Source organism: Cervus elaphus, chromosome 29 (assembly GCF_910594005.1).
Source record: "Cervus elaphus chromosome 29, mCerEla1.1, whole genome shotgun sequence".
Classification (NCBI taxonomy): Eukaryota; Metazoa; Chordata; class Mammalia; order Artiodactyla; family Cervidae; genus Cervus; species Cervus elaphus.
Genome location: NC_057843.1, coordinates 57,848,879 through 57,861,389, shown reverse-complemented (window position 1 = coordinate 57,861,389; position 12,511 = coordinate 57,848,879). Strand labels below are relative to the sequence as shown.

The 12,511-nt window shown below is 37.8% G+C and overlaps 1 protein-coding gene across 10 annotated transcripts in view; it reads left to right on the top strand.

The window, feature by feature from the left end:
• Nucleotides 1-12,511, top strand: part of RNF38 (ring finger protein 38) — a 120,178-nt gene that overhangs the window by 96,803 nt on the left and 10,864 nt on the right. For all 10 annotated transcript variants that reach the window (XM_043890730.1, XM_043890737.1, XM_043890735.1 and 7 more), the window contains 5 exons: nt 5,182-5,349; nt 6,584-6,751; nt 8,914-9,075; nt 9,394-9,500; nt 10,774-10,858. In XM_043890730.1, the coding sequence (XP_043746665.1) occupies nt 5,182-5,349; nt 6,584-6,751; nt 8,914-9,075; nt 9,394-9,500; nt 10,774-10,858 (690 nt within the window). The remainder of the gene's footprint in view (nt 1-5,181; nt 5,350-6,583; nt 6,752-8,913; nt 9,076-9,393; nt 9,501-10,773; nt 10,859-12,511) is intronic.

Below are 12,511 nucleotides of genomic sequence, written 5' to 3'. Positions count from 1 at the left end.
CACAAAGCTTGATGCAAACAAGACACGGAATGCTGAGCCCCCCGGGAAGCCCGAGTCTACATATTGAGAAATGAAACAATTGCATATGTAAATACTGGGACAGTGCAAGATACAGAAAACCTGAACAGACCAGCAGCTATGGAAGAAATTGAAGGCATAATTAAAAACCTGTTCATAGACTACATCTGAATTCTCATTTCTATAAAGAACTGAAAGTTCCAATTTAAACTGTCCTAGATCATAGCCACAGATAGAAATTTTCCGAGTATGTTATGTGAAGCTCCTTAATAATAAAACCTCATAGACAATACAGCAGATGAAACCTTTCAGCTAGTTTCCCTCTTGCGTACAGATGCAGACGCTTTAAATAATAAATGATAGCTAGTGTTACAGGAAAATAGTCTTATCCTGATGGTGCAGGGTAAATTCGACATTAGGAAATCTTCAGTATAAAGGGAGAATGTTTTATTTTGTTAATAGATGCAAAAATATAAAATTTTGCCATCATATCCAATAAAAGATCTTAAAATGGAAAAAGGGAGTTTTATTTTCTAGAGCTGTCAGTCCGGGTTATTGAGAGCATTCCCCTTGATTGAGGGCCATCTCCCAGAGTTTGCTCAGTTTCATGTCCATTGAGTCGATGATGCTATCCAACCATCTCATCCTCTGTCACCCCCTTCTTCTCCTGCCTTCAGTCTTTCCCAGCATCAGGGTCTTTTCCAGTGGGTCGGGTCTTCACATCAGGTGGCCAAAGTGTTGAAGCTTCAGCAGAATAAGAGTAACTGGCACCAAATGTAATTTGCAGTCAAATTCACATCAACTGTGAAATTAGTCAAAGTATTTGGGGCTGCAAGGGCCTAGAAAACATGTATATTCTCTTTGGAGGATGAAATCTTCATTCTAGTTTTCAAAGAATTTCTTCAACTAAATTTTCAAGGACAGTAAGTAGTAAAGTTACCAAATACACGAGGAAAGAAAGACTAGAAATGAAAACTAATAGGAATAGACCCACAGCGAGTTCACATAACATTTCAAGCAACATAATTACGGTAGAACTTAAGAGTGCTTTCTTGCTGATTCCTGGACTAAGCCAGGGTGATCACTATCACTGCATCTATTCAGTGTCCTGGGAGCTAAGCCAGGACTGGGGACTTCCCAGGTGGCTCAGTGGTAAAGAATCCGCCTGCAGTGCAGGAGACGTGGGCTCGATCCCTGGGTGAGGAAGACCCCCTAGAGAAAGGGAATGGCAGCCCATCCCAGTACTCTTGCCTGGGAAATCCCATGGACAGAGGAGCCCGGCAGGCTACAGTCCATGGGGCTGTGAAAGAGTCAGACCTGACTAGACAACAACAGGCCAGGAGTGATGATAGGAAAAAGAGGATAAGAATAAGAGAAGAGCAAATAGCATCATAAGTAACTGCAGATGAGATCATCATACAGGTAGAAGATCCCAAATTATTAAAGCAACAATACAGCAAATCAGTTGTATTTCTTTATACTAGTCAGCATAATTAAAAAAAAAAACATACTAAACAACCCAGTTTTTTCAACATAGAAGCTGGAGCATTGAGGGTAAGGAGAAGAGATGAAAGTGGCAACTATAAATTTAAAAAGACATTGTTTTTGTTTGCAGTATGTAAACCATTCTTGGATACTGATTGAGAAACAGAAAAAAAAAAGTTAAAAAAATCATTTATAACATTGATGATACAATTGAAGTTTTGAACACTGACTTCTTTTTTTTTTTTTTTAAGGAACTTTTCGTTAAGATATGTTGATGTTGGCTGTGGTGGTTATTTTAAGTGTTGTCTTTTAGAAATAAGTACTGAAATATTTGTGAAGCGATAGGTTTGTAGAATTCAACAAAGTATACAAAGGGAGGAGTTGATAGGAGTGGATTGGATATGTGGTCTTGTGGTTTTGGAGCTATGTGATAGATACAGGGGTTCATATACTGTACATTATACTATGTGCATAGTATATATGTATATATGCATAGTACATTATACTATACATACATTGAGCATGTTTGAAATTCTCTATATTAAATATGCAAATAAGAAAGTACAACTGAAATCAGAATAGCATGAAGGAAGTTAAGAGTCTTAACAAAAGATGTTCAAGTCCTTTTTGATTACAAAACTGTCTAAATAGATATTTGGCTTGAAAGATCCAAACTTGTAAAAACTGTCTGCTTTCAGAGCTCACATACGTAGAATTAGTATATTCCAAGTAAATTTCCAGTAAGTTTTTGGTGTTACTTGAGAAACTGATTCCATGATTTCTGCGGCCTTTTAAAGGGCCAGGGATTATCTGGAGCAGGAAAAGCAAACTGCTGCCGACTGTTTCCGTGGAGCTCTGTCGGAACACAGCTTTGCTGTCTGCTCATCTGTCACTTGTGGGCGCTTTGTGCAGGAGCCGGGGTGGCCCACAGACTCAAAATACTTACTTTTCTGGCCCGCAGTGAAACAGCTGGCCAACTAGCACTTTGGTCTCGGGTCTCTGAGTCTAGGTGGTTCTCAAAATATGTCTTGAATTAGCTGATCAGCAGCAGCAGGACCTGGACATTTATTAAAAACGCAGATTCTCAAACTATACACCAGACTTATCAGGTGTGGGACCCAACAATGTGCTTTAAGCCAATTAAGAGAACTTTTGGTGTCTAATTCTGAAGTAGAACAAGTTGGGCAGAATAGCTCTTCCAATTATTAGGACTAATTATAAAGCTGTATGAGGCATTTTTGCCAGAATAATTAACCATTTGGTATGGAAATAGACAAAAATAACCTATCAGCAATATAACAAAGCCTCCAAACTTCACAAAAGAATTTTGAATAATAAATTTAGTAAGTGGTATTATTTATGAAGAAACCTAATTTCTTGGAGGTATAGTACTATAGTAGTGATCATGTAGTGACAGGATAGTCTAACAAAAAGACTTAATATAAAATTGTTCTTTGTAAAATAACATACAGTTAATATAAATTAGGATTCCAGTGGATTTTGAAACTGAATAAAATTATTTGAGGTTATTTATGTAAGAATAAATGTATAAAAATGGCCCAAAAATAAAATGAGAAGAAAGTATGGTAATGAGAAGAACTTGTCTTACTAGATACTGACTTTTCTAGTAAGAGACTATAATTGAGACAATACAAATTTGATGCAAAATAGATCCAGGGATGTTTGGGGAGTTACTGAATAGAAAGAAAGAGGTAGTTCAGTTTAGAGGAAAGGGGAATGTTGAATTACCATTAAATAAAAGATTTATCAACAGAGAAATAATAGACTGAGAAAATATTACATGTCTTTCTAAGTAAAAAGCCAAACTCTTAAGTTAATATGAATGGACAGCCTTACAGAAAGTGGGCAGTGAACAAAGGATATAGATGATTTACATAAAAGGAAATCTAGATGATTAATAAACATATTAAAAAGATGTTCAACTTCTCTAATCTGAGAAATACAAATTTAAAGTAAGCCTGGTTCATCGCAGCACTGTTTATAATAGCCAGGACATGGAAGCAACCTAGATGCCCATCAGCAGATGAATGGATAAGGAAGCTGTGGTACATATACACAATGGAATATTACTCAGCCATTAAAAAGAATTCATTTGAACCAGTTCTAATGAGATGGATGAAACTGGAGCCTATTATACAGAGTGAAGTAAGCCAGAAAGATAAACACCAATACAGTATACTAAAGCATATATATGGTATTTAGAAAGATGGTAATGATAACCCTATATGCAAGACAGAAAAAGAGACACAGATGTATAGAACAGACTTTTGGATTCTATGGGAGAAGGCGAGGGTGGGATGATCTGAGAGAACAGCATTGAAACATGCATATTATCAAGTGTGAAACAGATCGCCAGTCCAGGTTGGATGCATGAGACAAATGCTCGGGGCTGGTGCACTGGGAAGACCCAGAGGGATGGGATGGGGAGGGAGGTGGGAGAGGGCTTCAGGATGGGGAACACATGTAAATCCGTGGCTGATTCATGTCAATGTATGGCAAAAACCACTACAATATACAATATTGTAAAGTAATTAGCCTCCAACTAATAACAATAAATGGAAAAATAAATAAAATAGACAAGCTGAAAAACAAACAAATAAATATATTTAAAAAATAATAAAGTAAGCCCGGTAGATACTGGTTCCCCCGTCCCCCATTGTAGTATTTGTATAACAAGCAAGCATGCTTGTTATGCAAATATGGTGCATCTGCCTTGAGTGGAGGTGCTGAGAGTCATGTTACTACTATTGGGATTGTGATTTAATCCATCCAGACTTTTGCTAAAGTTTAAAATACATTCACCCCTTTCTTTACCCAGTAATCCCTGTGAAATAAATGAAACTAATGTGTAAGGATATATGTTCAGTGATGTTTTTTATGGTTGTTAATTTGTATTGGTAAAAAAGGTGAATACAACATAAAGTCCTTTAGTATATGAATGATAGGATTGTGTTAAAGTGATGAGTGTATTTGAAATATCTTGTTAGTGTCAAAAAGAATGAATTGGCTTTAATTTCCTTCAAGAGATATCTACAATATTTATTGGAAAAAGTAAGTTGCAGGGTAATATCTCATTTCTATTAAGAACAAAAACAAGCTTGACAGTAGTTCATGCATATGTTTATATGCTCATGGAGAATGATAGAGGAGGACATATTTTTAAACGTTGTTTGCTTCCAGATAGATAAGATGGGAATAAAACTGACCAGGGGAGAAGGGAATTATTTAACTTTTTTAAAACGATACTTAATATTTCACTAGTTGCAATTAAACAAATGGTTTTTTCCCTCCTGTTGAATGTGAGCAGGTTATTAGCAGACATGTTTCTTTTTTCCAGATTTCCTCCTTAGAAAAATTTTCTGCTCTATAGAGCAGGCTTGAAGAGTTATTATTCTCCTGGTGGACTTTTCAAGTTTTTTTGAGTCAGGCCCAGTTCAGTGGATATCATATACTGCTCCTGAAACAGCTTTTCTCTACAGTAAAAAGAATATTTTGGTTGAAACTGTTGCAGAGGTACATTGTAAACAATCTGTGCAGCTAAGAGCAGAATCAGTAAATGCCCAGATTTTCGTTTTTAATGACTGATGCTTTATCCCGACTGTAAGAGCTCACCCAGACTCACCCTCTCTTCTCGGCGTTCCGTCTCTTCTCTGACAGCTCCATCAGGGCAGCGTCCCTGTGTCTTACACGGTGACCACCGTCGCGCCCCACGGGATCCCGCTCTGCACGGGCCAGCACATCCCCGCCTGCAGCGCACAGCAGGTCCCGGGGTGCTCCGTGGTCTTCAGCGGGCAGCACCTCCCCGTCTGCAGCGTGCCTCCCCCCGTGAGTGCGCAGTCTTCTGCGGAGCGGCTAAATACGCTATAAACCAAACCCGAGAGGCTGGGGGCTTTCACCTTCGAGTAAAAAAATGCAGTTTTATTGCAACAGAAATCTCAGTTGCACCTGTACAGTAACAGTTCAGTAGAATTAGCTTTCAAACTTGATATGTTTTTACACTAATTAATTTACACATATTTTAACATTCTTTGAAGGTCAAATCATGTTCCTTCACATGTCTGCACTGTTTAAAATTAAACCTTAATAAAGATTGTCCTTCAGGTTTTAACATAGGATATTGAACTGATTAGTAATAAAGTCTCAGAATTTCGTGATCAACATTAATAGTCTCAGCACTTGCTGGGTTTTTAATAAGCACTTTGAGTTGCTTAGGCTTACTTATTCCATACCATAGGAAGCCTGTGATGAAAATAGTACCCTCATTTTCTAAATGATGAAATTGAAAATGGTTTGCTTAATATCATAGAAGCAATTAGCATGAGAAAACAGGAGTTCACACTCACTTCTTTCTGCCTCTTATAAGCTTATACTTTATCCTTTACCACTCCCTAGTTCAACCCCTTATTTGAAAAATAGGTAGCTGAAAACCAGAGAATTTAAATGACTTGTCTAAGGTCAATACAGTCTTCAAAGTAAAGCACTTTGCTAAATCTTAATATAATCCTAATAATCCTGTCTGAATTTGAGATTAAAACAAACACATACATACAAATACTAACACCAATTTAACATTAATTTACCCATGCATGGTTTCTCATTAATAGATTATAGAACCAATGTGCTAAATTAGCAAACTAAAATATTGAGAGATCATAAAGCATTTAGTTGTGAATTGGGCTCTTAGAAATAAAAAAATCTACAAGATTGAAAAGGACAGCTTCTTGGAAAGTAGTAATGTCTGCTACATTTTAAGCCAAGCGGGAAGAGATTCCTTCTCTGTGGCACTTTCCCTTCATTTTCATATGTGCTACAAAAGCTTAAGCAAAAGATAGGTGTTTTGACTGATTTATAAACTATGTAAAATCCAGAATAATTACTAGTTACCATTTATTTTACTAATAAATGCAAACATGTGCACGTATCTCATTGTTACTACAGGTTATTAAGACATTTTTATGATTCTGGGAGGACGATGGTAGTAACATTTCAATCTGATTGCATAGTTTTTTTTAAGTAATATGTTCTGACCCTCAGCAGAGAACGATGACTTCTCTTACAGATGCTCCAGGCGTGTTCTGTCCAGCACCTGCCAGTGCCGTACGCTGCCTTCCCCCCGCTTATCCCCAGTGACCCGTTCGTCTTACACCCTCCCCTCTCTCCTCACCACCCCCCTCATCTGCCGCCTCCGAGCCAGTTTGTCCCTTTCCAGACACAGCAGTCACGATCGGTAGGTGTCTCTTCTCTTATGTCTGTAACTTTTACAGAAGATTTAGAACTAAAAGATTAATTTAGTTGATGTTTAAGTTGTTATCATTTAAAAATTGTAACTTTGACACTTTCCTGGTTCTTAAAAGAACTAAGAATCCCCACACATAGGTACAGTTACCTACAGTTACCTTGGTTTATTAAGTTTTTCTAGTTATTTTATATGAAACTTGTCTAATCAAATTCTTTTGTATCTGCAATCCTTTGGAAATTGAATCTGGAAAAAAAAACCCCACAGTTCTAGTTTTTCCTTTCATACATTTCTAAAATGGGAAAATGAAAATACTGTAAAAATGTTTATACTTGTTAGAATAATATTTATATTCATTTAGGCAAGTAAGTAATCCTTTGAACCTCAATTGTTTTTTTCCAGAGGCTGGTTTTATACTGTGTTCTGATGAAAAGTAGATGAGATCCTCTGTTAGCATAGTTCACTCTGTCCTGGAGCTGGAATATAGCTGAGAGGCATAATATTTCCAGGGGCTGGAGGGATCAGTGGGGGCAAACACACTGGAAGAAGGCCCCATTGTTTTCTAGACAGGCCAAGTTGAACATCTGAACCATGATTAAAGGAGAATAAGGGAAAGAACGTATGGAAATGGTTAGAGTGGAAATGGCCTTGTGAATGGAGCTCGATGGTTTACCCTAACAGAGCCTGACCATGCTTTACTCAGGATTTATACATCATGCTTGGTCTCAGGAAGAGGTGAGATACGAGCTTACGTGGCTGCTTTCCTGAAAACTAGAAGCCAATTATGACAGAAGTTTGGCTAATCTGAAAAGTTGAAACGACTCCCACAAGAAAATCTTTTATTAGAATCAGGACAGGATTCATGCCAGGATGTTCCTTAGGAAGCTTCCAGTACCTGAGAATTCAAGGTTAAAACTAAATTTAGCCATTATACAAGCATACATAAGCTTCCAGAGTAACTGTTAGCAGTTACTTCTATTTGGATAATGTGTTGCTGTTCTCTTAACTGTGGGAAGAAGTTAGACTAACATTTAAGAATACATGTTCCCAAGAGATCAGATTGAAAACATCAGCCCCAAAATGTGTACACAGATGTTCATAGCAACATTATTCCTAATAGCCATAAGTGGAAACATTCCAGATGTCCATTGACTGATGAATGGATAAACAAGGCATGGTATATCTATCCAGTAGATTATTATTCCACTCTAAAAAGAACAAAGTACTAATATACAAACTACAAGATGGATGAACCCTGAAAACATGCTAAGTGAAAGAAGCGGATACAAGGGCCACATCCTGTGTGATTCCATATATACATTAGATGTCCAAAATAAGCAAATGTATAGAAATATAAAGTACATTAGCAGTTGTCTAGAACTTGGGAAGGACTGAGGGAAATTAGGTAGTGGTGATGATTGTACACCTCTTGTGAATATACTGAAATCCACTGAATTGTACCCCTTAGCAGGGTGACTTCTATAGTATGTGAATTTTATCTCAGGCTATTTTTTAAAGAAAGATTGGGTGGAGTGGCAACATAGGCTGTGAACATGTCAGCTCTGCAGATGACAGTATTGAGGTTCAGAGCGAGTAATTTCTGTGATAGCCACAGGGCTCATCATTTACAGCCCTGAGTTTGTCTAACGCCAAAGCCCGTAAGCTTTCTGCTGTAAAATAACCGCCTGTAGTGTCCTGTCCTGGTTAGCCCGCGCTCTCATTCACAGCATATACACCGTCTTGGGTTTCGTCTGTTAAAGGTTGTGTCTGCAGTTGATGCCGTTCACTCTGCCATGACTTCAGTAACTTCATCTTTCATGTAACTGGCGCACGACGTGACTTTTTGTCTTTCTCTACATCATTTTTAAGGGAAAGTTCAAATAGTGAAAGAAATGTATCCTTTAGTGAATAGTGGAAATGTTTAACAACATGTTTGAGAGATTTTCTTATTGAAATTCAGTTAAAGGCAGTAAGATTTTACTGTAGGCTATATGTCCACTTGTATGAATTTAGATTGATGTGAACATCAGAAAATGCATGACCCGAAAGAATTCTTTGGTTTTTTTTATTTTCATTTTTTGATTTTTGTTATAAGATGCAGTCTATTGATCTGAACACTTACATTAGTTTGCTTCCCCCGCCCCGCCCTTCAGCCTCTGCAAAGGATAGAAAACGAAGTGGAGCTCTTAGGGGAACATCTTCCTGTGGGAGGTTTTACTTACCCGCCATCTGCCCATCCCCCGACGTTACCTCCATCGGCTCCTTTGCAGTTCCTGACACATGATCCTTTGCATCAGGAGGTTTCGTATGGAGTAGTAAGTTTTCATTTGTTATTAATTAATTTACTGCTTGCTTCGGTAACTAACTTGAGTTCTGCTTCAGTATAACTCTGCATGTTTTGAATTTTAAATGTATTCTTGCAGTCAGTTGGAAAATTGTATTTAGAAGCATACCTAAGAGTATTCTTATTTTAAACTAGTTGTTGCACCTTTGTTAACATTTAAGAAATACTAAATACCCTTGAGCAATAAATAACTTTCTAGGTTTTTAAAAAAGAAGAGACTTTATTCAACACCTTAAAAAGTTGTGGGTGTGGAATGACCTTAAATTGTCTGAACATCCTTTCCCTACAGCCTTACCCTCCATTTATGCCTCGGAGGCTCACCGGACGCAGCAGATACCGGTCCCAGCAGCCCATGCCACCTCCCCCCTACCATCCCAGCTTACTACCATATGTGTTGTAAGTTCTGTCTTGTTTTTTAATGAGTTCTGCATTTTGACACCCTTGAGATACTCTTCCCTTTGTGAACAATTTTATGTGTGTTAGATACTTGTTTTTATTTGATGTTAAGAGGTTGGGGTGGGGGACCATTTAAGGCTGAAAGAGAAGAGCAGGACGGGGGAGCAGTGGGGGCGGGCTGCGGCAGAAGTCAGGCAGAGAAGTGTAAGGCGCTGGCCTCTTTCACGGCAGGCTTCACCTGCCCTTTCCGTGGTCATCTAGCATCTGATGCTGCCACTTCTCTCAAGGGACGCGCGAGAGAGGTTATATCTGTGCCTTAGAAATACTCTGCTAGGGCTGGGTTTGTAACAGAAACACCCATGGGTTAAGCATCATAGTTCTTTTTATCTTTCTCGTGCAGTGAAGTCTAGAATTAGGTGATTCAGACATGGTTTGTTAGCTCCATAACTCTGAGGAATGGGTCTACCATCCTCAAAATTTTATGGCTTCCTCTGAATGATATAAAATGACTTCTCAGGCTCTGGCCGTCACATCCACATTCTAGCTAGCAAAAATGAAACTGAATCTCTCTGCCTACCTGCTTCCTCTCAAGAATAATTCCTAGAAGTTGCATGTATGACTCCTGCCGACGTCCTGTTGGTTAGAATCTAGACCCACGTCTCTAAGTCCTTCTAGAAAGGCTAGGGAATGTTGTTTTTATACCAGAGGGCCACGTGCCTATGTCATACTATTTTGAAAATTGTAGGTTTATTATCTTAAAATCAAATACTATAAATCTCCCAATTTTGTTCTTAAACTGATTTTATTTAAAGTCTTTTGCATGTCCATATAAATTTTAAAAGCAGCAGATCAGTTTCTACTTTAAAAAAGCTGGAATTTGGTGGGATTATGTGAAATCTATAGATGAGTTTTGGAAGAGAATTGACATCTTTATTGAATCTTCTGACCTACTTATATGGTATATTTCTCTCTTTACTTCCTTTTCAAATTTATCCTAGCAGTATTTTTACAGTTTTTATTTTATAGGTCTTGCACATGTTTTGTTAAATTCATCTGTAATATTTCATGTTTTTTTTAATTCTGTTGCAAATGATATTCTTTTAATGTCAGTTTTTAATTGTTTATTGCTAGTAAAATCAGATTCTTTAAAGGGTAGTCACTGATCAACACTGATCATTCTTTATCCCTGTAGCACTGGCCTTGTTCTTCTCATCCTGTCCATTGATACAATGCATTAATGTATCAGTGCTTGTGTTGGTTATTTTCCCTGCAGATCAATGCTTCCAGTGCCACCTGCAGTGGGCCCAACTTTCAGCTTTGAATTGGATGTGGAAGACGGAGAAGTAGAAAATTACGAGGTTAGTAGCTGAACTGTGAGTTGATTTGGGGAGTTTTTATGCATAAAAATACTGTACTACTCAGCTCATTCATCTAATTAAACACTAGGTAAATCCATTGTATATTTCAAGATACAAATATGTCAAAAATTATTTCAACATGTACCACACAGTTACGATAACAAGATAGACTGGTGTTCTGTATTAGAATTACGTACAATTCCTGTGAGAAAATGATGAATTATGACTGGATGTTCTGAAAACATTTTGCAGCTGCAGAAGTGTGAAGAGTTAGTTCCTGAGGGATGGGAAAGCTTTTTCATGCCTAAGATTGAGGCAGGGAAATGCTGAATATTCTTGAGGAAGAACATAATATCTGGCTAAAGTGAGGGGAGAAAATGGAGATTTGATTGAAAAACTCAACTGGTTGTATTTGAGTGCCCTGTGCTTGCTCTTGTACGGAATGAACATAATTTTGAATATTGTGGGAGGAAGGAACCACTAAATATTTTGGTGTTTATCGATCAGATTGCTATCTTAAAGAGTCAGAATTAGTAGCATGAAAAAATAGATGAAGTGGTTCAGAGTTGGTGGCGGGGTAACCAATTTTTACCAGATAGTAAATTATAAAACCATGCAAGTTCTGAACTTTGAAAACTTGAGGTAGAAAAGAATACACTTTGAAAGACATTTTAACACTAGAATCAACAGGATTTGATCATTGAATGGTTTATGGTAGTGTCAGGATTGTGAGTGGGGGGTTGCAAGAGAAGATGCTCTCCAAAAGGACTGCGATAGCTTGTGGAGAGGGCTGACTCCAAGGTGCCAGGACAGATAGACAATACCACTTAATTTAGATGATGTTGACATTGTTATATTATTTGAGGTCTGGAGTAGAATGGACAAAAAGTGTTGGAAGACATATTTGGGTTTGGAAATGTTGAATGTGAGTGACTGTGACTTTGTTTTGGTACTGTGGGCTAGCTGCTGCTTACCCCACCCTCACTCAGTCTCTATACAATATAAGTATTGGAACAGATTTTTTGTTGTTTGTTTTTAGGTAAATGGAATCTGGGTACAGAGAGGAAAGACACATAGACATAGTCTTAGAGCATCCCTCCCCCCTTTCCAGTGCATGTGGAAGAAGTCAGGCCAAATGCTATCTTCTTCTGTCATTTTAAAATGCTGCTGTGTTACTTTCTGCATGTACAGTCACACAGCAGTGTTGTTTGGATTCCATTCTCAGATTTCTTGAGAAATGGGCTATAATAATTTTATGTTTCTACACTGTTCATGCTAGTTTTGAACAGAGTAGTAAGAAAAGGAGTTGGTTATCTTTTTGGTATTCTGTACTAAAATTATCATAAGTCATATTGCTGAAAGCAAGACAGAAAACAGATCATATACATATCAGTGGTAAAAACAGTGATACCATCCCAGTAAAAGAAAAATATTTTGAAAAAAAAAAAAAGAAAAATATTTTGCGTGCGGCATTAGAGTCTCTTTCTAAATTGTAGTTGGGTTTGACTGTGTTTAATCTTCTGCAAAGTCGTACTTTAACCCAGTCAAGAAAGTACTTGCTGTTTGTGGCTTTACTTGATGGTGTGCATGCCCCCCGCACTCCCCGTCCCCGAGTACTCATTGTTTGGAGTCTCTCCTCTACATCCTTGCTTC